The sequence below is a fragment of the Condylura cristata genome, unplaced genomic scaffold (assembly GCF_000260355.1).
Source record: "Condylura cristata isolate star-nosed mole 26May11 unplaced genomic scaffold, ConCri1.0 scaffold00001, whole genome shotgun sequence".
In the NCBI taxonomy this organism is placed as follows: Eukaryota; Metazoa; Chordata; class Mammalia; order Eulipotyphla; family Talpidae; genus Condylura; species Condylura cristata.
The window spans coordinates 50,027,254-50,049,909 of NW_004567102.1; the positions used below are offsets into that span (position 1 = coordinate 50,027,254).

The following is a 22,656-nucleotide window of genomic DNA, read 5'->3' on the forward strand; positions in this document are numbered from 1 at the left end:
AAAGATGATTTCCTCTGTGTGCAATTAGACCAATCGAAATACTCGGTACTGAAAGGCTCCGTGACGATCAAAGATGGCTGCGCCCATGTAATACCGCTAGCGGCGGCTGACCTTTTACCCCTCTTGTCACCTGATCCCTGCAGTGACAGGCTGGGTACGAAGACCATGCTGGGTCGGACCCTCCGAGAAGTGAGTGGAACTGGCTGATGAGGGCCCAGGGAGGTCGAAAAGATTCGCTGAATCTATAGACATGGGGACTCCGGGCTTGACCATGCACCTTGGTCAGCCTAGCCTCCTTCCCTGGGATTGGTGGGGATGTTGATCTTTGGGGTGCTTATGCGATATTGTCCTCAGCCATTTTGGACTTTGGACCTTAGCAAGGGAGATTTCTGTACGATGGAGCTGTGGGTCGGAAGTATATATACACTGACTTCCTGAATTAGACGTTTGCTCGTTTGGTTCAGGCCCCAGATCATCTCTGCTAGGGCTATGCCAGCCCTTTCAAGTATTTGTTGGAATCCCTGACACTCCTCTGATGCAGTTCTCGGAAGGGGCTGTACAAATCTGTACTTTGCAAAATGCAAACAATTTACTTTTGGCCCGTCTTTCCCATCATACACTTCTTGATATAGTCATTCTCTAGGCATCGGCTATGATGCCCGTGTCTTAAATTCCTGGAAATCATTTTAAACTCGAGATTATATTTACAAAATATCCTCTGGACAGCTCTTCCAAATGATTCATACGGACTTAAAACTCAATTTAACGAAAAGACCACCTCTTTTTAAACTTCCAGCTTTAAAAAAAAATACTGATTTCTGAGTTCCTTTTAAAAAAGATTTATTTATTTATGCATACAGAACTGGGGTACAGGCCAGAGGTGCAGGGGTGGTGAGAGGATTCATCAGAGACAGAGTGGGGAGCAGAACAGGCCTACTGACGAAGTACACTACTGAGGGGAGCAGTAGGCGGGTTAAGGGGGCGTCTGCCGCGCCATGTGGATTACCTCTGGGCCATGCGGGGATTGAACTCTTGCAGAAGAGGCTTTAGCTTCTTAGTGCTGTGTTGTAACCAGCTGAGCCACGAGGGAGCGCCCTGATTTCCGAGTTCTTAATACTCTTTTTTCAGTAGCACTTGCCTTTATCCTAATTGCCCTTAGATTCCTCCTGATCTATCCTATCTAATAACTCTTTTGCCCTGTTACCTCTTTTGAAATTATGTCTAGAATCTATTCTCACTTTATCTCTGTTAGGGCTTTAATTCAGGTCTCCTTTTTTTTCTGGCCCATATCTCCCAAGCTGAAGACTGACTGCAGGTCTACTGCTATCAAAATCACTGTAGGTCCTTACTACAGTTGTGTGGGCCCTCCCTGGTGGCGCAGCGGGTTAAAGCACTGCACTGGGAAGCTAAGGCCACTTCTGCATGAGTTCGATCCCTGCCTGCCCGGAAGGAGATCCACATGGCGCAGCAGACCTCTCCTGACCCGCCCGCTGCTTCCCTCAGCAGTGTACTTCGTCGATCTGCCTGTTCTGCCCCCCACCCTCTCTGGTGAATCCTCTCACCCCCCCGCATCTCTGGCCTGTACCCCAGTTCCATATGAGTGAATAAATAAATAAATAAATCTTAAAAAAAAAAACTACAGTTGTGTTTCACTCAGGCAGATGTGTAGTAAGGCGCAGATTATACAGATAGTCCTCTTTTTAGAATAGTTTGACTTATGATTTTTCTACTTTATGATGGTGTAAAAACAATATTCAGTAGATACCTTATTTTGAATTTGCTCTTTTCCTCAGCTAGTCAAGTAATATGTGCTAAGATATTATGATGTTTGGTAAGGGCAGTGGGCAGATCACCCAATCAACCACGCAGTTAATAAGGGTAAAAAGCCGTTTATCAGCTCACTACATGACTCATCAGAAGATCTGATGACCCTGTTGCTGCAGCATCCCCATCATCCAGTTAACTTTAGTGTTTCAAACATCCTTCAGGCCCAAGTTGCATTCAGCTTTTTTCTGCTGTGTATGTTAATGTTGAGCATCTGTGCAATCCTTCTGTTTTTCACTTTCATTAAGGTAACCTATAAATGACATGAGGTATTCAACACTTTATTACAATGCTTTTCAGGATATAACCCTGATTACTAGAAGTCAAGGAGGATCTATATGGTTTTACCAGAAATCCAGGTGGTTCTGCTGATAAGGTGTTAATGATCTACCTCTGGGATTTCTCCCCCCAGCCTGATAGCCTTTAGAAAGCTGAAAATTATAAGGACTTTAAAGCTACAAACCTTAAACAATACATAGTTCTTTCCTAACATATATTGTGTTATCATCTTACTGTATTGTATCTGGCTTTTGCCAACAGTTAAGAATCCAATTTGTTCTATTTTTTTTTAAAGGTTTTAAAATGAAATATAACAGAAAAAGCATGGATTATTTTTTTCCTGCCTTTTTCCTCTTTAGGACCACTTTTTTGAACCACCACTTCCAGGTGTTGTTGAGTGAGTCATTGTAAGTAGTAACTTTTAACACCAAGGGGGATAAACATTTAGAGGAGCTACCCAAGGGTACAAAGGAGGTTGTCTGATGAAGTGATTATTTTTACTTATCACTCCTTTAGCCAATATTTATTAACGCTTACTATATGCAAGTCATTATTTGGTGGTTCCTGGTCTCCCAAAATCTTCTGAAGGAGGATGCTTAGGTGTTTCCCTTGGACATACTGGGAGATGGTAACATTTATCAAGATGGGAAGGACTCTATATGGAATATTTGGGAGGAAAAGGTTATTAAGAGTTCTTTTCTGAATATGTTAATTTTGAAATGCCTCCTTAATCATGCTGTCATCATGTCTTGTCAGTTAAGCAGGTAGATAGGAATTTGGAGCTCAAGAAAGGGACTAGATAGAGGGGAGATGTAGACCAGAGTACAAAAGACAACGCTGTAGGTCCCATAAGATTACCTGGGAAGTCAAGTGTAAAAACAGAAGAGGACCTAAAACTTTTCAACATGTAGCAGTCGGCAATAGGAAGCAGAGCCAGGCAGGCAACAGTAAATCCTGAAGGATGTGTGTGCTGAAACACTAGTGAAGTACTAGTGAAGGAGAAGTACTTCAAAGAAAGTTTTCTCTTATGTTGTATGCTGCTGAGAAGTATTGTAAGGTGAGGACTTAGTGATAACTACTGGATTTAGAATGCGGAAATTGCTGGTGATTCTGATAATGCAATTTCTTGAAACAGTGGAGACAAAAGCATGAATGTTAAATGGGTGTGTCAGAGAAAATGGGTACCATTCAACTGGACACTTAGCCCTTGAGCAGTCTTCTATGCCTTCAGCAATTAGCATGATTATTTAAGAAAAAATTTTCCTAAATGGACTAGGATGCTATCTATAAAGATAATAAAACCTTCCCTACTTTGTTACAGAAGAGTAAACACGCTAACATCTTGCATAGAGAAGTAATATGGTAGTCCAGAGTATGAGTTTTGGAAACAAGATTAGACATGACTTCATGCAGGATCTTCAGTAATTTATCTGGAAAGTGGAAATAATATTAGCCCCTTAGTATAAATGTAAAAATTAAATGAATTATAAAGCATCTTGGATAATGCCCAGAACTATGTGCCATTACTAACAATGAGGACAATATTGCAAAATTATACAAATCTCCAATTTTCTGTTCTTATTTCCAAGAAGAATGATTACAGAGAAAGAATTCCTCAGTTTTCAAAGAAAAAGTATATTACGTGTCTATTGCTGCATAACAAATTAGTATAAACTTTTTGACTTAACACAATCTTAAAAAAAAACGATTTTATCTCAGCATTTGTGGATAAGGAGTCTGGAAATGGAGTAGCTGCTAGGTTCTTAGCTATTCCCCTCATGATCATTTGTTATCATGCTAAGCAAGTTAGATTTTACATCATGACTGAGTTTACACTTCTAAATTGGGTTCTCTACTCAGGTTTCTGAATATTTTCTATCTCTTCCTAACATTGCTGCAGAGCAGTGTGACCACACATTAGTCGTGCACCTCATCCTTTGCTGCCAGAATCCTCTGTGCTCAGTTTTAGCACTAAGGTCCTATTTTCTTGCTGACTACGTGAGTAGATAGATAGTAGGCACTGAGCATTTTAGGGGAGGCAAAGGAGAAAAAGTGGCAGACGTACTATTCCGTATTACTGCAGCTCTGCCATGGGGTAGGTCTGCCTAGAACTGCTGTCCTCTAGCTTTGGGTTTTTGCTAGTTCCTACTCTCTTGCATCCAGCCTTCTTTCTTCTTGCTCCTTATTAGCATATACTGCTCTCATTTCTCTCTAATTCCTTTCTTCTAGAGTGTACATTTCATACGAAACACTCAGCATAAATATCTGTTCCTGTTACTACATTACCTCCTTTAAGTCAAACCTAACTGTCCTTCCAACATGAGTCACTTCCTCAGCTCCCCTGTGACAGTCTTCCTCTTGTCCATCAGCATTTAGGGGGTCCTCTCAGTGGTCTTTCCCATTGCTTTTGTTGTTGAGAACTCTTAGCCCTAAAAATACCACTGCTTTGATGATTTATTTAACAGTTCAGAACAGATCATTTGCAGATTTCCCCCTGAATTACACACTGCTGTTGTTTGATAGATATGACACATGCAAATACAGCAATATAGACAAACTAAGCTTCTACTAGTCCAGACAGAAATGGTGAAGGAGCGTGCGTTAAGAAGTTAACTCTACCCTTTATTATGTGTCACTGTGGACAAATGACTTAACCTCTTTCAGCTTCAGTTTCTGGAAAATGAAGTTGATAACTAACATAGGTCCTCCCTGGTGGCACAAGGAATTAAAGCCGAGCACTATAACTCTCTGTAGCCACTGCAGCATGAGTTTGATCCCGGCCAGGGAAGTGGCCCACATGGTGTGATAGACCATTCCTGTCCCCCCTGCTGCTCCCCTCAGCAGTGTATTTCAGTCAATCTACCTGTTCTGTTCTGCACTCTGTCTCTGGTGAATCCTCTTACCCCCCCTTCCCTTATCTCTGGCCTATACCCCAATTCTTGTATACATAAATAAACAAATCTTTTAAAAAAATAACTAACATGTAATTGTTTGTTGAATGAAGTAAAAGTCTAAAGCATCAGTGCATGGCTCTTGGCAGACACTCAATAAATATTACTTCTCCCCCGCCCCCCAGCCTCTGAATTCCCATCTTATCCAAGTCTCTTTTCATGTAATCTCTTAACTTTGATATCATCTTTGACTTCTTATTATTCATTCCTTTTATCCGATTAGTATTTATTACTATTGCTTCTTAGAAGAAGTATTAAACAGTCCTCACTTCTCATCTACTGTTAACATACAGGTTCTGGTCACTTGTGGCACAGATTATTTTAGTGTTTTCTTTACCAAACCTTCCTAGTGCATCAGAGACAGAATTTCAAAAAGATTTACTTTTCATTTCCTCTGAATTCAACATACAAACATTTCTCTCAATATGTACTGGCTCTTACTTAAATTCTACAATAAAGACCTTATTTAGAGCATTAAAGTCCTCCACTGCTTGTCTAGTCCATTTCTCTTTTTCCACTCAGTACTGTCTGTGAGGCAGCTAACATACTTATCTGCTCTAACCCATGTTCCCCCTGTGCTGGGCTGCTGCTGCTCCCAGAGGAGATAGCTCACCTAAGCTGTTGCTCTTGTTTGGTCAAGTGTGACTTAGAAACAGAAAGCTATTCAGCAAGGGCGATGAGTGCTTTGTCCTTCAGCCCATCCCCTGACTGATCAGAGTGCTACCTTCATCTACTATACTGTGTAAATGGGGGTTGGTAGACTCTTTGTTTTAATCTAAACCTTAATGTACAACTTTGTTCTTGACCACTCTGTCTGTTCTTCAGTATAATATCTGAAACTGCTACAATAAAGGGATTTTTAACTGTATATACTATAGGTTTCCGTGGCACTGAAACAAGGCCAAATTACTCCAACTGAGCTCTGCCAAAAATGTCTTTCCCTCATCAAGAAGACCAAGTTTCTAAATGCTTACATTACTGTATCAGAAGAAGTGGCCTTAAAGCAAGCTGAAGAATCAGAGAAGAGATATAAGAAAGGTAAATTACCTTGAATTGTACTTATTATATCCCTAGAGAAAGAGTTTAATTGAATGTAGCCATCTCCATTTGGCAAGTGAAGCTTTTAACTTATTATATACTCTTAAAGCACTTGCATAAGGTATAATAAAAATGAGGCTAATGGATATGTGAAGCTTTATAACATCCAATTTCTAACATAACTTTGATTTCTGAAGAATTATTTTTACCAAAAACTAGTATTCATTATAATAACTAGTATTAATGTGTCTATATTTTTAGTCAGCTCCATGTATCCTATTCTTTTGGCTTTTTAACATAGGTCACTCACTCGGGTATTTAGATGGAATTCCTGTTGCTGTAAAAGACAACTTTAGCACTTCTGGCATTGAGACAACATGTGCATCAAATATGCTGAAAGGTAAATTTTAATCAAAGCACTAACAATTTTATAAAAAACAGTTATTTTTCAGTTCAGTGTGACAATTCATTAGCATCTACTAGTTATTTTATATCCAAACACCTTCATTTCTTATATTTCTGTATTTACCTGAATATATAATGAGATGTAGTTTTGTTCTTTACAACTTAGTAGGTCAAAAGGAGCCATGTGTCTCAAGATGTTGGATCATAGGGGGAAAAAGAATTTTTAAAAAAAGTTACACAGAGTTGCACATACACTAAAAGAAATATTCTACAAGGACCGTTTCCCAGGTTCCTCTGACAGGAGGTCCCTTTGTTGTTCCTTGTTTTGGAATAGGTATTAGATAGAGGAAATTTTAATTCAAATAAAGACCTGTTCTGCCTGGAAATAGATAAAAATTTCCATGTGCTATAGTATTGTCAAATAGAGTGAACTTTTTGCTTTGCTGTTTATTTCATATAAATTGGGTCCATACTATCATTCAATATATTGTAATATTAACTGTTACTGCTTTTAGATTATAAAAATGATGAGTATGCAGATTGTCTCAGAAGCATAGCAGTTAACAGAAATATTTAACTGACTTTTAGAAAAACAGCCTGCTACTCAAATTAGGAGTAATAACATGTCTATTGCTTAATTGCAGTTTAAAATCTTTTTATTACATCTTCACAATTTTCTCTCCTATGGTAAAGTATCTGGATTTTTTTCAGGTTATGTGCCACCTTATAATGCTACAGTAGTTCAAAAGTTGTTGGATCAGGGAGCTCTATTAATGGGAAAAACAAATTTAGATGAGTTTGCTATGGGGTAAGTAAAACTGAAATTTTCTTTTCTTGTAATTCTTCCATCTGTGCTTAATTTCTTTTAAAAGTAGTAAGGTGATTTCTTGAGAAGTGTCTGTCAGATTGTGCTCTGCTGTCCAGTAGATAGGCTGTCATATCTCATTGTGGCACTCATCTGCATTTCCTGTGAGTAATGACGTTAAACATCGTGCCTTTATGTTACTAGCTATATATCCTCTTTCATGACTTATCCAAATCTTTGGTCAGTTTTTTAAATTGGGTTATTTGTCTTAATACTGAGTTGAAAGAGTTAAGTATACTGTCTTCAAATCCCATAGCATATTTTCATTTCTATTCTCTGAGTAAAGTTGGTTTTTAAGTCACTTATTTTTCTCTCTTGGTCTTTTTTACCAATCACTAAATTACCATTAATTATTACGGATTTGTAACTCAGAAACAGCCAGATGGAGGAGACATATAAGGCAAAGTACAGGGGAAGGGCAGGATTTTTCCATGCTCTCTCCAGGAGTGACACCCCACAGTCTCAACACATTCACCAATCCAACACTCCTAGGCACATTGAGAGTCGAGGCTTATGTTTACACAAAGCACTGGCCTTTCAGTACAGATTTACTGAGGTTTTATTCATAATTAATCAGAAACTGGAAATACTCAATATCCACTACTGGTGACTGACTTAATAAAAAGTAAAAAAAAAATTTTAAAAGACTAAACAACCAGTGACAACTAAATGCAATACCAGACTCTAGACTTGCCTCAGAAATGCTGTAAAGGACATTATTGTAAGGATCAGATGACAACATTGGATTATGTTCAACAATCCATTGTATTGATGTGAAATTTACTAATTACTATGATTATATAAGAAAAATACTTCCTTAGTCTTAGGAAATGCATATTGCATACATATTAGAATATTTAGGAGTAAAGGGTCATGAAATATATATAATTCAACCTTCTGTGAGTCAGAAAAAATGTGTACACAAACAGTACATAAATGTAAAGTAAATGGGATAAAATCTTAACAACAGATACACGGTAGAAAGTTTTCATACTACTTTAATTTTGCAATTTATCTGTAATATTGAAATTATTTCAAAATTTAAGAAATAAATTATTAGCATCCCAATTTTAATGCTTTACTTAAAATTTCTGGTTAATAGAGGAATTTCTTCAAGAGACTTATTCTCTGAAGGTCCGTGACACTTTAACTGTAAGACCGTAATTTATAGGAAAATCACCTTAAACTGAATTGAATGAGCAGCTGGAGTAAAAATTTTCTTGACACACTAGTTTTCTAGTGTGTCAAATGCACTTACTTCCTATTCTTCAACTGCTTATTAGAGAGAGCTACATCTAAGCAGACGTCTTATTTTTTCCATGTCAAGTTACAGTGTGGACTGTCGGGTGTCGTAAGCAAATAATATAAACCAGAGATGAAGATTTAATATAAAATGAAAGTTTCAGTGAAGTCTCTTGCTTTATTTCTTCACATCAGATCTGGAAGTACAGATGGTATATTTGGACCAGTTAAAAACCCCTGGAGTTATTCAAAACAATATAAAGAAAAGAGAAAACAGAAGCCCCAAGCAGAGAATGAGGATTCAAATTGGGTCATAACCGGCGGAAGCTCGGGAGGGAGTGCAGCCGCTGTGTCAGCGTTCACGTGCTTTGCGTAAGAGGCTTCTTTCTGTCAGCACTTCAAACACAATAGGTGCAAATGACCAGAAAGCATATGCAGAATGTAAATATAGTCTATATCTGTGTGCGTGTATTTCTTTTTAGTGAGCTATTTGTACTTAATGATATATCAAAATTATACTTAATGTCCCCAATTACACAGCTCACATGTTTATTTTTTACATTTACCTTTAATTTCAGGTGACTTGTAGTCTTCCTCTATAGTAACTGGCCTCTTAAAAACCTGATTTTATGAATCCTGTAAATATGAATTTCCTTTTTATAATACTTGGTGACTGCCCGCTGATTATACAAGTATTTAGGGACTAAATACCATGGATTCAATTGAATGCTGCTAAGCTAAATTGCTAGCTGTAGGTTATCTTATAGCTAAATCTGATATTTGCCCAAGAAATGAAAAAAATTCCCCTACTATATATCAATAGGGTATTTAAAAAGTGTTTTCATATAGTAAAAAATGTCAGTAAAGTTTTTCAAGTTTGTAGGGAGCTGACTTATGCAGCTGTCATCTTTGTATTTGGAAAAGCTCCACTGATCTTTATATGTCTTAAGTTCTATCTCTTAACCCACCTAAATAATAGTAAATTAATAGCACTGCTATTATATTTATTTTAGCCATCTCAATTTGACCAACTGAATGTATTTCTTTAATAGCATTGTATCTATGTTTCTTTCCTAATTACCCATTGAAATTAAGCTCTTCGCAGGCATTGCAACCTGTAAATTATTTATATTTTTTAGTGCTATGGAGATTTAGCGTCTACAGCTTTTTTTTTTAGTTTCCTTGAAATCTTGTTAACAAGTGAAACCATTTCATTTTATCTCTGTGGAATTTTACAGCACTGCATTAATATTAATGAGAGTTCTGACAAGTTAGTACTACAAGATTGGATGCTTTTTTTCTATCCTCTTTTACCCACTTAATGTTCATCTTTCTGAATATGCTTTGAGAAGATGGCATTTTGACACATTTCCTGTGGAAATGTAAGTTTTACACAGCCGTCAGTGAATCCTAATAAGAAAATGTTTCTTTTTAGAAATTGTGAAAGCAGTACTCTGATTTTGTAGCTCAAATGGACTTGGTAAGAAAGGCAGTCTAATTTGCATTTTCTTCTAGAATAAAAAGTAGAGTAGAAGGGCCAGGTGATTGTTAGGAGCCTTGTTCTGTCCAAAGCTACACTCTGGTTAAGGGTAGCACAGACCCAGAGTAACTCCAGATTGAATGGTCCCCAAACTATCAAGTGTTCCACTTTTTCCTCCTTTTATTTCTTTTATAGTAGTTTTTAAAAATAGGAAGATTCTTGGAGTACTATGCAACCACTAAAAAGAATGAGATAGAGCATTATATAATGACATGGAAAGATAGCCAAGATACATTGTTAAATGGAAAGCAGTTCCACAATAGTATGAATAGTATGACTTTATTTCTATTAAAAGTAAATATTACATATTGTATACATGTTAGTAGGTGAATAAAAAGTATCTGGATGAGGCCTCCCTGGTGGCACAGGGGTTAAAGACAGCACTATCAAGTGCAACATGAATTCAATTTCCAGCTGACCAGGGCACTAATCCATATGGCACAGCAGACCTCTCCTATGTCACCTGCTGCTCCCCTCAGTAGTGTATTTTAGTCCACCTGCCTGTCCTACTCCCCACTCTGTCTCTGGTGAATCCTCTCACTGCTCCTTCCCTTACCTGTGGGCTTCATCCCTATTCTTACATGCATAAATAATCTATAATTAAGAAAAAGTGCCCGGGCCCTCCTTGGTGGCACAGTGGGTTAAAGCATAGCATTAAGAAGCTAAAGCCACTTACGCAGAGTTCGATCCCCACCTGCCCCAGAGGTGACCACATGGCGTGGCAGACCTCTCCTGACCCGCCCGCTGCTCCCCTCAGCAGTGTACTTGGTCGACCTGCCTGTTCTGCTCCCTGCTCTGTCTCTGGTAAATCCTATCACCCTCCACATCTCTGGCCTGTACCCCCACCTGCCCCAGAGGTGACCACATGGCGTGGCAGACCTCTCCTGACCCGCCCGCTGCTCCCCTCAGCAGTGTACTTGGTCGACCTGCTTGTGCTGCTCCCTGCTCTGTCTCTGGTAAATCCTATCACCCTCCACATCTCTGGCCTGTACCCCAGTTCTGTATGAATAAAATCTTAAAAAAAAAAAAAAAAGTGCCTGGATGAATGTATATCAAAATTGACAACAGAGCTATTAGTAGGGCAGTGATTATTTGATTATTAGAGAAACATCTCTTGATGTTTATAAATATGATGTATACATCATATTGAATTTTATTATTTTAACTTTGCAGTAGATGTGTACAGTTTTCTAATCAGAAAACCTGATTTTCTAAACCAGTTTAAATTTTTTTAATTTAATTTAAAATTTTTTATATAAAGAAATTTACCATCTTAACAATTTTTTTAAAGATTTATTCATTTATTTATTTATGCATATAGAGCTAAGGTGCAGACCAGAGGTACAAGGGTGGGAAGAGAATTCACCAGAGACAGAGTGGGGAGCAGAACAGACAGATCGACAAAGTACACTGCTGAGGGGAGCAGCCGGTGAGACAGGAGAGGTCTGCTGTGCTATGTGGGTCACCTCCCTGGCTGGGGATTGAAGTTATGCTGAAGTGGTTGCAACTAGCTTTGTAGTGCTGTGCTTTAACCCCTGCACCACCAGGGGGTGCCCTTAACAATTTTTAAGTGTAGAGTTGAGCAGCATTTAGTACATACACATATTATGCCATCCATCTCCAGAATGTGTTTCTTTTACAAAACTGAACTGTACCCACTAACAACGGCTTCCATTCACCTGCTCCCCAGCCCGGGGCAGCCACTCTGCTACTTTCTGTTTATGTGAATCTGATCACTCTGGGTACCTCATATACATGAAATTATCCATTCTATACTTTTGTGACTAATTTTCATTCCTTGAGTTAGTTTTTGTTTTTAATAAGAAAAACATGTATATAAATCAGTGTGAAAAATTACTCAACACTGCACATTATTAACAAAGCTTTTTGTTTTATCAAATGAAATATATTTTAAAGTGTTTAAGTGGTGATTCTGAAACATTAAAACACAATCTGATTTACTGCAATTGGGAATACAAACAGACAATCTTTCTGGCAATTTGATAATCACATATTAAGAACTTATAAGAGCTAGGCTCTTCCTGGTGGTGCAACTGCAACACAAGTTTGATCCCCAGCCAGGGAGCTTACCCACATGGTGCAGCAGACCTCTCCTGACCCGCCCGCTGCTCCCCTCAGCAGTGTACTTTGTCAGTTTGCTTGTTCTGCTCTCCCCACTCTGTCTCTGGTGAATCTTTTCACCCACCACACCTCTGACCTGTACCCTAGTTCAATAAGCATAAATAAATAAACCTTAAAAAAAAAAAAACTTGTAAGAGCTGACTTTTGACCCAGTAACTCTGGGTAACTTTAAATTTTAAATAATTTTAACAACATAGTGAAAGAAAGCAAAAAGGAGATTTGAGACATAGGAATACAGATTGACCTCAATTATGAAAGAAAAATACATTTTAAAAGAGGCTTGAAGTCAATATGCCAAAATGTTAACATCATGTCTCTGAGTGGTGGAATATCTTGTTACCCCTCTGCTTCTATACTTTATGTATTCTCTGAAACAGCATATGTACTTCTGTATAATTGGGTAGCTAGTTTAAAAACATGCATCTTTAAGTGGAGCACTCAGCTATAATTAGAGATATGTCATTCTTATAAACAGAGTTCCACTTTAAATCCCAGGGCTTTAGGATCAGATACAGGCGGATCCACCAGAAATCCAGCTGCCCACTGTGGGCTTGTTGGCGTAAAACCAACCTATGGCTTAGTTTCTCGTCATGGCCTCATTCCCCTGGTGAATTCAATGGATGTGCCAGGAATCCTAACCAGATGTGTGGATGACGCAGCAATTGTATTGGGTATTTATATGATTTCATATAATTTCAAAACATTATAATTTCACTGTAAAAATAGTGTAACTCACAAGTATTTCTCCTTATAGGTATACTGGCAGGGCATGACCCCAAAGATTCTACCACAATGCAAGATCCTGTTAAACCATTTATTCTCCCCAATTTGATAAACGTGAGCGAACTATGTATAGGAATTCCAAAGGTAACTCTCCTTGAATTGTTTACAAAATACTGTCACTTACAATACAGAGCAAAGTTGGGAAGCAAACTGGTTGGATACCTGGATTCTCTTCTACTTTTATTAGCTACATGACCTGAGCATATGACTCAATCTCCCTAAACTTAGTTTCCCCGTCTGTAAAATGAAAGTCATAACAGAACTGATCTCATAGGTTGATAAGGATTAAGTTAGATAATAATGTCAAACAGGGACAATTCTAAAAGCTTTTTCTGTAAGGTAAATATTTTCAGCTTTGTGGGCCACAGAATCTTTGTCATAACTACTTAACTCTGCCAGTACAGTCAAAGCCATAGGAAAATGAAAGTGGCTGACTGTTCTAACAAAACTTTTTTCAAAATAGCTGACGAGTCATCTCTGACAGATGGCATAATTTTTAATGCATAGCTTGCTAATGATGTAAAGGCCAGAGCCATTCCTCACATGATATTCTTTGGATAGTTTTGCTTGCAGTCTGAATATTCGTTGGACGCTTTTGTTAGGGGTACTCACCATGCTGCGTGCATTCCTCCATGTTTAGTGGCAGCATCACTTGCCTCTCCCTTGAGTTAGCACTCCCACCACCAACTGTAAGATTGCCAACCTGGTCATTGATCTTCAATAGTGTTATATCTGGCTAATAACACCTAGTACTATGGTAGGTGCCATAAACATTCTTAAATAGATTCGATCTTTCTAGCTACCTCTAAGCAATGTAATCAGATTTTCTAAATGTATTGCCAAAGATCAGAGAATACAAATTTTTACAAAATCATCTACACAAATGTCCCAATTTCTATATCTTTTCCCAATAAGGAATATCTTGCCCCAGAATTATCAAGTGAAGTGCAATCACTTTGGTCCAAAGCAGCTGACCTCTTTGAGTCCAAGGGGGCCCGAGTAATTGAAGTATCACTGCCCCACACCAGTTACTCCATTGTTTGCTACCACGTGTTATGCACATCAGAAGTGGCATCGAATATGGCAAGATTTGATGGACTAGAATATGGTAAGATGGTTCTGCTTTGGATTTGTAAGGTACTTGCCTTAAACTGTTGATATGTTCACTTAGTTGCCAAAAACAAATGCCTGGTAATGATAATGGTTGAATCATTTTACTTCATCAATTTATGCTCAACACTGTTGGAAATATTTCCTCATGTTCATTTCACCTCTCTGGTCTGTGAATATTTTATCTTTATATCATCAGTCTGTCGAATATAGTCCCAGGGTAGAGCTCAGTAAACTTTCAGATAAATGAGTGAATGAGGAGGTAAACAAATCGAGTTTCTTGCTTGACTTCTTCCCTCTACTTGATTCCTGACCAGTGAGTAGTCACAAGGCAGTTCAAACAGAGGAATCAGCAAATGCAGTTTCCATTAATTTTAGTCTTGGTCACAAATGTGAATGTGGGCCTGCTTTCAGGCAAAACTTTATGTCCTTCTCAGGTAATACTTATCTCCTTTGTTTCTGTTCAGGTCACAGATGTGACATTGATGTGTCTACTGAAGCCATGTATGCTGCAACCAGAAGAGAAGGGTTCAATGATGTGGTGAGAGGAAGAATTCTCTCTGGAAACTTTTTTTTATTGAAAGAGTAAGATAATTAGTTTAGGAATTTCTCCCATTCTTTAAAAACTCAAGAGTAAAGTAGCTGCATGACAGGTCTTACAAGTTGAGATATTTGCTAAAGAAACAGAATTCTTAACTATTTAAATTAGAAAAGGAAGGCCAGCGTAAAAATTTGTCTATGGACTTTTGGTTCCTTGTTGCCCAAAAACAAACAAATATTGATGAATTAGCTAAGTGATGATCTCAAACTAAGTAAAAAGCCCCAAAGAATTATAACCTCATTAAGTAGCCACTGACTCTTGTTGCCATGTTTCTTATTGTCAGAAGGAACGTAGTTTACATAGGTGTGTCTTGAAAAATTTAGTGCATTTACTTAGCTTTCCCTCTCATTATGTATCTACTTGCTCTATGAAAGAATTCTAAGTTACTGTAACTCAAAGATTTTCTCTTTTGATTTCTTTCTTTGTGCTGCTCTCCTTTGTCTAGTACTTTGCTCTACAAACCTTTGCCCCAAACTTCAATCTCTCTCTGTTTAACTTAATGACAACTCACTAAGACATATAAACCACCCCCAGATATTACCTCAGGGAAGTCACAGGGTTCATTTGTTTTGCACCCCTTTACTCAGAACCCCCCCTCCTGAATGCTGAAGGTTGTCGAAAGTCTGAATAGTATTGTTTTGTTCTGTGTACTTTCCAGTTGTTTATTAATCAGCAGCATAAATCACACCCTAATTGGCCTATCATTGATAGAAGCAGAAGTTCTACTTCTGGGTCATATTTAAAAGAGGATGAAATTTAATAGGAAACAGAATTGTTCTTTTATAAAATTCAGGTTTGGAGTAGATAGTAAGGACATCTTATATATTTCTACAGTACATTTTTTAGGTTAAAAATGATTTGAGGCCCTCCCTGGTGGCACAACGGGTTAGGACACAGCACTGCAAGCTGGCCACAACCACTTCGGTGCGAGTTCAATCCCCAGACCCAGAGGTGATCCACATGGCGAGGCAGACCTCACCTGACCTGCCCGCTGCTCCCCTCAGCAGTGTATTTTGTTGATCTGCCTGTTCTGCTCCCCACTCTGTCTCTGGTGAAGCCTCTCACTGCCCCTGCGCCTCTGGCCTGTACCCCAGTTCTGTATGCATAACTAAATCAATCTTTTTAAAAATGACTTGATATTTTTATGTCCTTATATTTTGGTCTTTTGTAAAACTAGAGTTATAGCCATATGTCAGGTGAGGAAACTGAAATTTGAAGTGGCTGCTACTTTGTCAGTACTCATTAGCAGCTGCAAGAGGACTGAGTGTGTTTCCCTTCTTTTGCCTCCTTGACCTAGGGTCACTCCAACATTGTCTCAGTCCCTAATTATTCTATTAAAGTAAGCATCCTTTCTTGAATTTCACATTTCCAATCCTAGGCTATGCCTATTCATAAAATACAAATTTCCAAACATTGCATACTTTCCCCAGTTTTTGCTTCCTAGAAAATGTTTCCTAATACCTGATTCTGATGGAATGTTACAATTCTACGAAACTTCAGAATCTTTACAGCAACTAGCTGTCATTATATTACAAATGAAATGAGACATTATACTACAAGGAGGATTGTGATGAGCCTATGAGACCTAAGCTCTCGTCCTTCCTCTACCACTGTCTGTCTTTATGGACTTTGGGAAATCATTTAACTACTGTGCTTCTAGTTTTCTTCACTTAAAACTGAAGTTCTGGCTTAATGATGCCCCAGGAAATGTTAATATTTTGTGATTATATGTGCAGAATAACATCTAGTAACAAATTCTAATTGTTTAAATTCCACATAGACACATTTTTTAAAATAACAGCATAGTTCAATAAAATTCATTTTAATATGTCATTGGGAATATTAATGGCTCCTGTTCATGAAAGGGAAAAGTATACTGATTCTTTACCTGCAATATGTGTGAGAATTGCTTCAAAAGAAATAACAAGAAGCTTATAATGTCATTTCCCCCCCCCCACAGAAATTATGAGAATTACTTTGTCAAAGCACAGAAAGTGAGACGACTCATTGCTAATGATTTTATGAATGTCTTTAACTCTGGAGTGGATGTCCTGCTCACTCCCACCACTTTGAGTGAGGCTGTACCATACATGGAGTTCATCAAAGAAGACAACAGAACACGAAGTGCCCAGGATGACATTTTTACTCAGGCTGTAAATATGGCAGGTGAGGATCCCTCAAAAATGTTCTGGTTTTCTTCAGATTTTTAGAATCTGGTCTCCAACTTAATTCTAGCTAGACTGTTTCTGAAAATCACTAGTTTGTCTTAAATGCTCAGAAAAATGTATGTGTGTGTTGTGTGTATGACCATACATTAGCTCAAATGTACTTATGCCCACTACACACATACTCACACACTCAGAATTAATCCACTTAATAGCTTACCTTTTTTTTTTAAATTTTTTTTAAGGATTTATTTATTCATACAAAACTGGGGTACAAGCCAGAGATCAAAGATGCGGAGGGTGAGAGGATTCACCAGAGACAGAGTGGGGAGCAGAACAGGCAGATCAACGAAGTACACTGCTGAGGGGAGCAGCGGGCGGGTCAGGAGAGGTCTGCCACACCATGTGGTCTCCTCGGGGCAGGCGGGGATCGAACTCATGCAGAAGTGGCTTTAGCTTCTTAGTGCAGTGCTTTAACCCGCTGCGCCACCAGGGAGGGCCCTTAATAGCTTACTTTTAAAGTAGTTTTAATTTGAAATTTTCCACTATTACAGGAAATTTGAAAAGGTAGTATAATGTAGATGCGTAATCACTTCACGTCTTTTTTGGCATTGTGCATCATTTGCTTTCTCCTTTCCCTCTTTCTACACACATACACACACACACACACACACACACACACACTACACCCCTTTGTTTTCAAGTGAATAATTTACAGAAAGTTTTCAGCATAATGACACTACACCTTTAGAAACTGAAAAATTTAGCCTAAATCCTTCTAAGAAAGAAGACATTCTACAGATCCACAATTCCATTATGACACCTCAGAAAATTAACATTAATATAATGAAAACACAAATATGGACTGTGTTTAAATTTTCTCAGTTGTACCCAAAAAGTATTTGGTGAGCTGTTTTTACCCTGATACACTGCATTTGTGTCTCTTTAAAATCTAGAACACTTCCCCTGAGTTCTCTCTTTTTTTTTTTTAAGAACCATATCAGACTATTTTATAATTTTTGTTTTTTTTATCAAGTATAATGGGGAAAACCCAAAAGGAGAAGAAAGGCTATGATGTTTAACTATACTTTTGCTTCCTATAAATGATCCTCCTTTCTGGTATATCAAGATTTTTCCTTTTATTATCTCCTTTTTGTTTAAAGAAATTCCTTTAGTCATTCTTTTAGGATAGGTCTGATGGCAACTAATTCTCTTAGCTTTCTTTCTAAGAATATCTTTTATTTTCATTTCATTCTTAAAAGTTATTTTTGAGGATATAGGGTTTATTTCTGTTCTTTTCCTTAGCACTTAAGAAATGTGGCCTGAATGGTTTCTGATGAGAAATCCCCCACCTTTTAACATTTGGGTTTTCTGAAGAGGGTAGATGCTTTGTGTAGGACATCCCATTCATAATCTCCTTCCTCACAATTGAGTTGAACATTGTTGGCAGAAATACTATATACTTGTCACATCAGGAAACCACTTCTGTCAGTGGTTCCACTTTTAGAAACTAAGGCGATCCCTTGGTTGAGGAAGTAACTGCCAGATGTTTAGGTACATTTATCTTTTTTATCAAATATAAGTAATTGGTGAGACCATGTGGCTATCCTATTTCCTAATAAGCTTAAATCCAATTTTAGCAACTATTGATGATTTGGGCTTGAATTAATTATTACCCAGAGAATCACAAAATGCTAGCTTTTCTAATTCTATCATTCTTTCTACATATGTTAGTCAGCACTCTTTGCTAAAGAACAGCATTCCTTTAAAAAAAAATCGAATATTATAAGCAATTAATATCATTGTTTTTGAGGTACATCAGAGTGTCCCAAATCTAACTCACAGGAACCCATTTAAATTGTTTTTATCCCTTAGACCTAACACAATTCATTTTTGAAAATGTTCTTATTTTATGCCATAACAAAATGTTCTAGGACCTTGTATTTTCTGTCCCAAACTTGGAATTAAAACTGCCTTGACCTATTATCTAATGAATTGGCAAAAATTCAAAAGCTCAAAAACATGCCGTTGGTGAGGCTATAGGAAAAAGACACTCATTTTGCTGATGGGAGTTCAAATTGGTACAACTTCTGTGGAACAAATTTGACAATATCTTGTTACATATGCATTTATCCTTTGATGAAGCAATCCCTCTTTTCTGAGAATTTTCAAATATACCACCAAAAACAAAATAAAACAAAACCCATGTGCACAAGATTATTCCCTGGAGAGAGGTATAAAATAATTAAATACTGAAAACCCAAATAAATGTCTAACCATGGAAGAATGGTTGAAAATTTTTGTGGAAACCATATAATGCATATACTGTGCAACTATTAAAAAATAAGTAACTGTGAACTGATAGTGATTTTCAAGATACATTGTTAAGTGAACATAGAAAGGCACAAGAGTATGTACATCATATCATATTGTTTTTGTTTTTTCAAACCGTTTCTTGTCTTATACCCAGCAAGGAAGGTGGGAAATGTCTACTTCCTAGGATGAAGAACTAACCAACTAATGGACTTCTTTTCCTCAGGATTGCCAGCAGTGAATGTCCCCGTGGCCCTCTCCAGCCAGGGGTTGCCAATAGGACTGCAGTTTATTGGGCGAGCATTTTGTGACCAGCAGCTTCTCACAATTGCCAAATGGTTTGAGAAACAAGTACAGTTTCCTGTTATTCAACTTCAAGAATTAATGGATGATTATTCATCGATCTTTGAAAACGAAAAGTTGGCTTCTATTTCTTTAAAACAGTAGTAATACAGGCCCTCCCTAGTGGCGCAGGGGGTTAAAGCACTGCACTAAGAAGCTAAAGCCACTTTTCGTATGAGTTCGATTCCTGCCTGCACCGGAGAAGATCCACATGGCGTGGCAGACCTCTCCTGACCCACCCACTGCTCCCCTCAGCAGTGTACTTTGTCGATCTGCCTGTTCTGCTCCCTACTCTGTCCCTGGTGAATCCTCTCACTGCCCCGCCCCCCACATCTCTGGCCTGTACCCCAGTTCTGTATAAATAAATAAATCTTAAAAAAAAAAAAGTAGTAATACAGAGTAATGAGCACATCGCCCAAGTTAAAATGAATTTTAAAGATTTTATATTTTAGAAAAGTCTAATGATATTGCAGAATTCTTGTAATTAGGTTCATTCACAACACAGGCATTCCTTAGAATCACTTTTTAAAATTCTTCTGATGTACTTAACTAACCAGAAACAATCTGTCGGTAATAATTAAGTATCCACCAAGTGCAAAGTAAGGATTCGGGCCATAACACAAGATACATATTCCTGAAAAATGATACAATCCGCCAAAGATATTCCTTACAAAGAACAGAACTTATGCTAAGAAATAAGTGTAGGGACAATTTTCTCAAAACTTGTACATCTTTGTGATCAAGTACTAACAAAACAATAACTGTTACCTACAGAGATTACCTGGGTGGCCAGGCAACCTAACATGGTTGGGGCTGCCCCAGGATGTGCTAAAAATGCACAAAAATAATAAACAGGAATATTCACAGCTGAGGGCTGAGTAAAGCAGATGGAGAGGAGCTGTGAGAACAGGAGGCGTGTGGCCTGCCAGGACCAGAGCCACATAAGACTTGGGGTGCACTTCTCTGAGGAGGAGCCCAGGTTCCAGAGCTCCTTTTCATTTCTTTTAAAATAGAACTGCAATGACTGCAAACTTTTTCCCTTTCCTGTTAAAGGTTAAAACTTTACTTCTCCTATTACAGGCTGCATACTAAGGAGCCAGAATAACTTCCTGCTACACTCAGTTCATTCTCTGATCACAAATGAGCTCATTGATGGCAGAGAAACATTAGTGGGAACTTAACAGGCCTCACTGGACTTGGTGGCGCATCTTTTTAGTGAGTAAGTTTCAGAATACACAAGTCACATCCAATATGAAAGACTTGTAGATAATTTGGTGAAGGTGCCAAGAGCAAGGAGGTTATGGCAGAGACCTGCCCCCACCCCATCCTGGATTCTCTATGCCTGTGATCTCCTTACCTTCTGACTTTCTTTATGCGCTTTCCCTTTTGGGATCCTTGAACCCAAAGAAACATTAATGGGAATCTGTATTTTGAATCTGAAAAACATCCAGTGACCATCATACATTTACCCACTATACAGTTCTTTTATTGGGATTTTTTGGCCTTTGCCAGAATACCCTTCTAATGTGGCACTTTTACTTAGTTGATAAGCGTAAGAAGTTGAACTATTATTTAATAAGTTAAGGGAAAAAATATTTTCTGTGAATTTCCTGAGGGGAATATATAAAAGGCAGAAGAGAGAGCCATTGAAAAAATCACTGAAATATACCAGTGATACTCAATCTCATGAACTTCACATGAAAGTGTTATGGGCTAGACCCACTGGTATTGCAAATTTTGACTTTGTATTCCTAAAGGAGTAAGAAGTCCATTAGAGAGAATTGTATTACTTTATACAAGATGAAGAACTCCATCTTGATTGAAGGGGCTAGTATGATGTTAAAAGCTAGCAAATATATCTTTACACCAGTCTTTTTTTATGTGTGTATAACTTGAAATAAAATTGTTTTTCAAAGAACATTTATCCTCCCTTATTCCTATAGGTCTACTTAAGCTGAACAAACAATTTGAATCTAAAAGTGAGGAAGTGAAAAATTTACTATTCTCACATAATAATACCCAAGTAACAGAAACTAATACCTAACTTGTTTTTCTTCCTTTATCCAAAGCCTATTAGGTCTCATTTTGCCAAATCACTTTATGAGAATTTAGGAATGGCTTTTGTATCTCAGCAAGTTAAACCCTGCAATTGTGATCAGCAAGATCACAATTCAGAGCAGTGCGCTTCTGAAAGGCCGAGGGGCTACCAGTGTAGGAGTTCTTTAATACCATGCAGTGAAGCCAACTGAAGTTAGGCTTAACAACAAAAGCATTGCTAGAGTGAAAAAATGTGAAGTGGTCATAAAACCTGAAACCACAGAGAGCCAAGGGAGTAGGTAGAAAAACCAGTGTTCTCTGTTGGTCCACACAGTATTACCAAGAAAATCGTTTGGAACCAAGAAGGCAGGGTGTTCCCTTTGAATGGCTATTTGACATCTGCTCTTCAGGAACATAGGATTTTAGACCATCTAGAAAAGATTATTTGGTACAGAAGAGGCATTTCTAAAAACGATGAAAAATGATGATGACTCCAATTAGGAAATAATCTGTTCTTTCTATTAGACCAGAAATGCCTTCACAATTTCGAACAGAATCTGAAGGACATTGAAAGTGATATTGGGTAGATCAATAAGTAGACCTTATTCTGCGAACTATGTTCAGATCCTGTCCATTCAAAGCAAGGGTGCAAACTGGATTTTTTATTTTTTTTATTTTTATTTATATGTGCATACAGAACAGGGATACAGGCCAGAGGCTCAGGGGCGGTGAGAGGCTTCACCATAGACATAACGGGGAGCAGACAGATTGAGGAAGTACATTGCTGAGGGGAGCAGCGGGCGGGTCAGGAGAGGTCTGTCGCGCCATGTGGTCACCTCCAGGGGCAGGCAGGAATCGAACTCATGCGGAAGTGGCTTTAGCTTCTCAGTGCTGTGCTTTAACCCGCTGCGCCACCAGGGAGGGCCAACAATCTGGATTTTTGTAATAGTTTTTATCGAGAACTTTTGTTCTTTCACTACTTCTAATTTCCCGTTCCTCAAACATCTGATTGGAAGACT

General features: G+C 38.0%; 1 protein-coding gene across 4 annotated transcripts; it reads left to right on the plus strand.

Annotated features, from left to right (window-relative positions):
• The first annotated feature begins 69 nt into the window (after nt 1-69).
• QRSL1 (glutaminyl-tRNA synthase (glutamine-hydrolyzing)-like 1) lies at nt 70-22,333 on the plus strand. 4 transcript variants are annotated; one of them, XM_004673742.2, is made up of 11 exons: nt 70-189; nt 5,933-6,092; nt 6,394-6,492; nt 7,209-7,305; nt 8,800-8,976; nt 12,782-12,957; nt 13,041-13,153; nt 13,985-14,177; nt 14,647-14,764; nt 16,741-16,946; nt 19,485-19,756. In XM_004673742.2, the coding sequence occupies exons 1-11, from the start codon at nt 166-168 to the stop codon at nt 19,703-19,705; spliced, it is 1,584 nt and encodes a 527-aa protein (XP_004673799.1). In that variant the 5' UTR covers nt 70-165; the 3' UTR covers nt 19,706-19,756. The 4 variants fall into 4 exon arrangements, with proteins under 4 accessions (XP_004673799.1, XP_012581583.1, XP_012585643.1 ...); XM_012726129.1 differs by lacking the exon at nt 19,485-19,756 and adding an exon at nt 20,681-22,333 and having other exon boundaries at nt 83-189; XM_012730189.1 differs by lacking the exon at nt 16,741-16,946 and having other exon boundaries at nt 83-189; nt 19,485-19,639.
• The last annotated feature ends 323 nt before the right edge of the window (nt 22,334-22,656 follow it).

Coding starts and splice junctions, on each gene's coding strand:
- QRSL1 (XM_004673742.2), top strand. CDS start 166: ATGCTGGGTCGGACCCTCCGAGAA. Junction 6,093..6,393: donor AGAGAAGAGATATAAGAAAG/GTAAATTACCTT, acceptor TTTTTAACATAG/GTCACTCACTCGGGTATTTA. Junction 14,765..16,740: donor AACTTTTTTTTATTGAAAGA/GTAAGATAATTA, acceptor CCCCCCCCACAG/AAATTATGAGAATTACTTTG.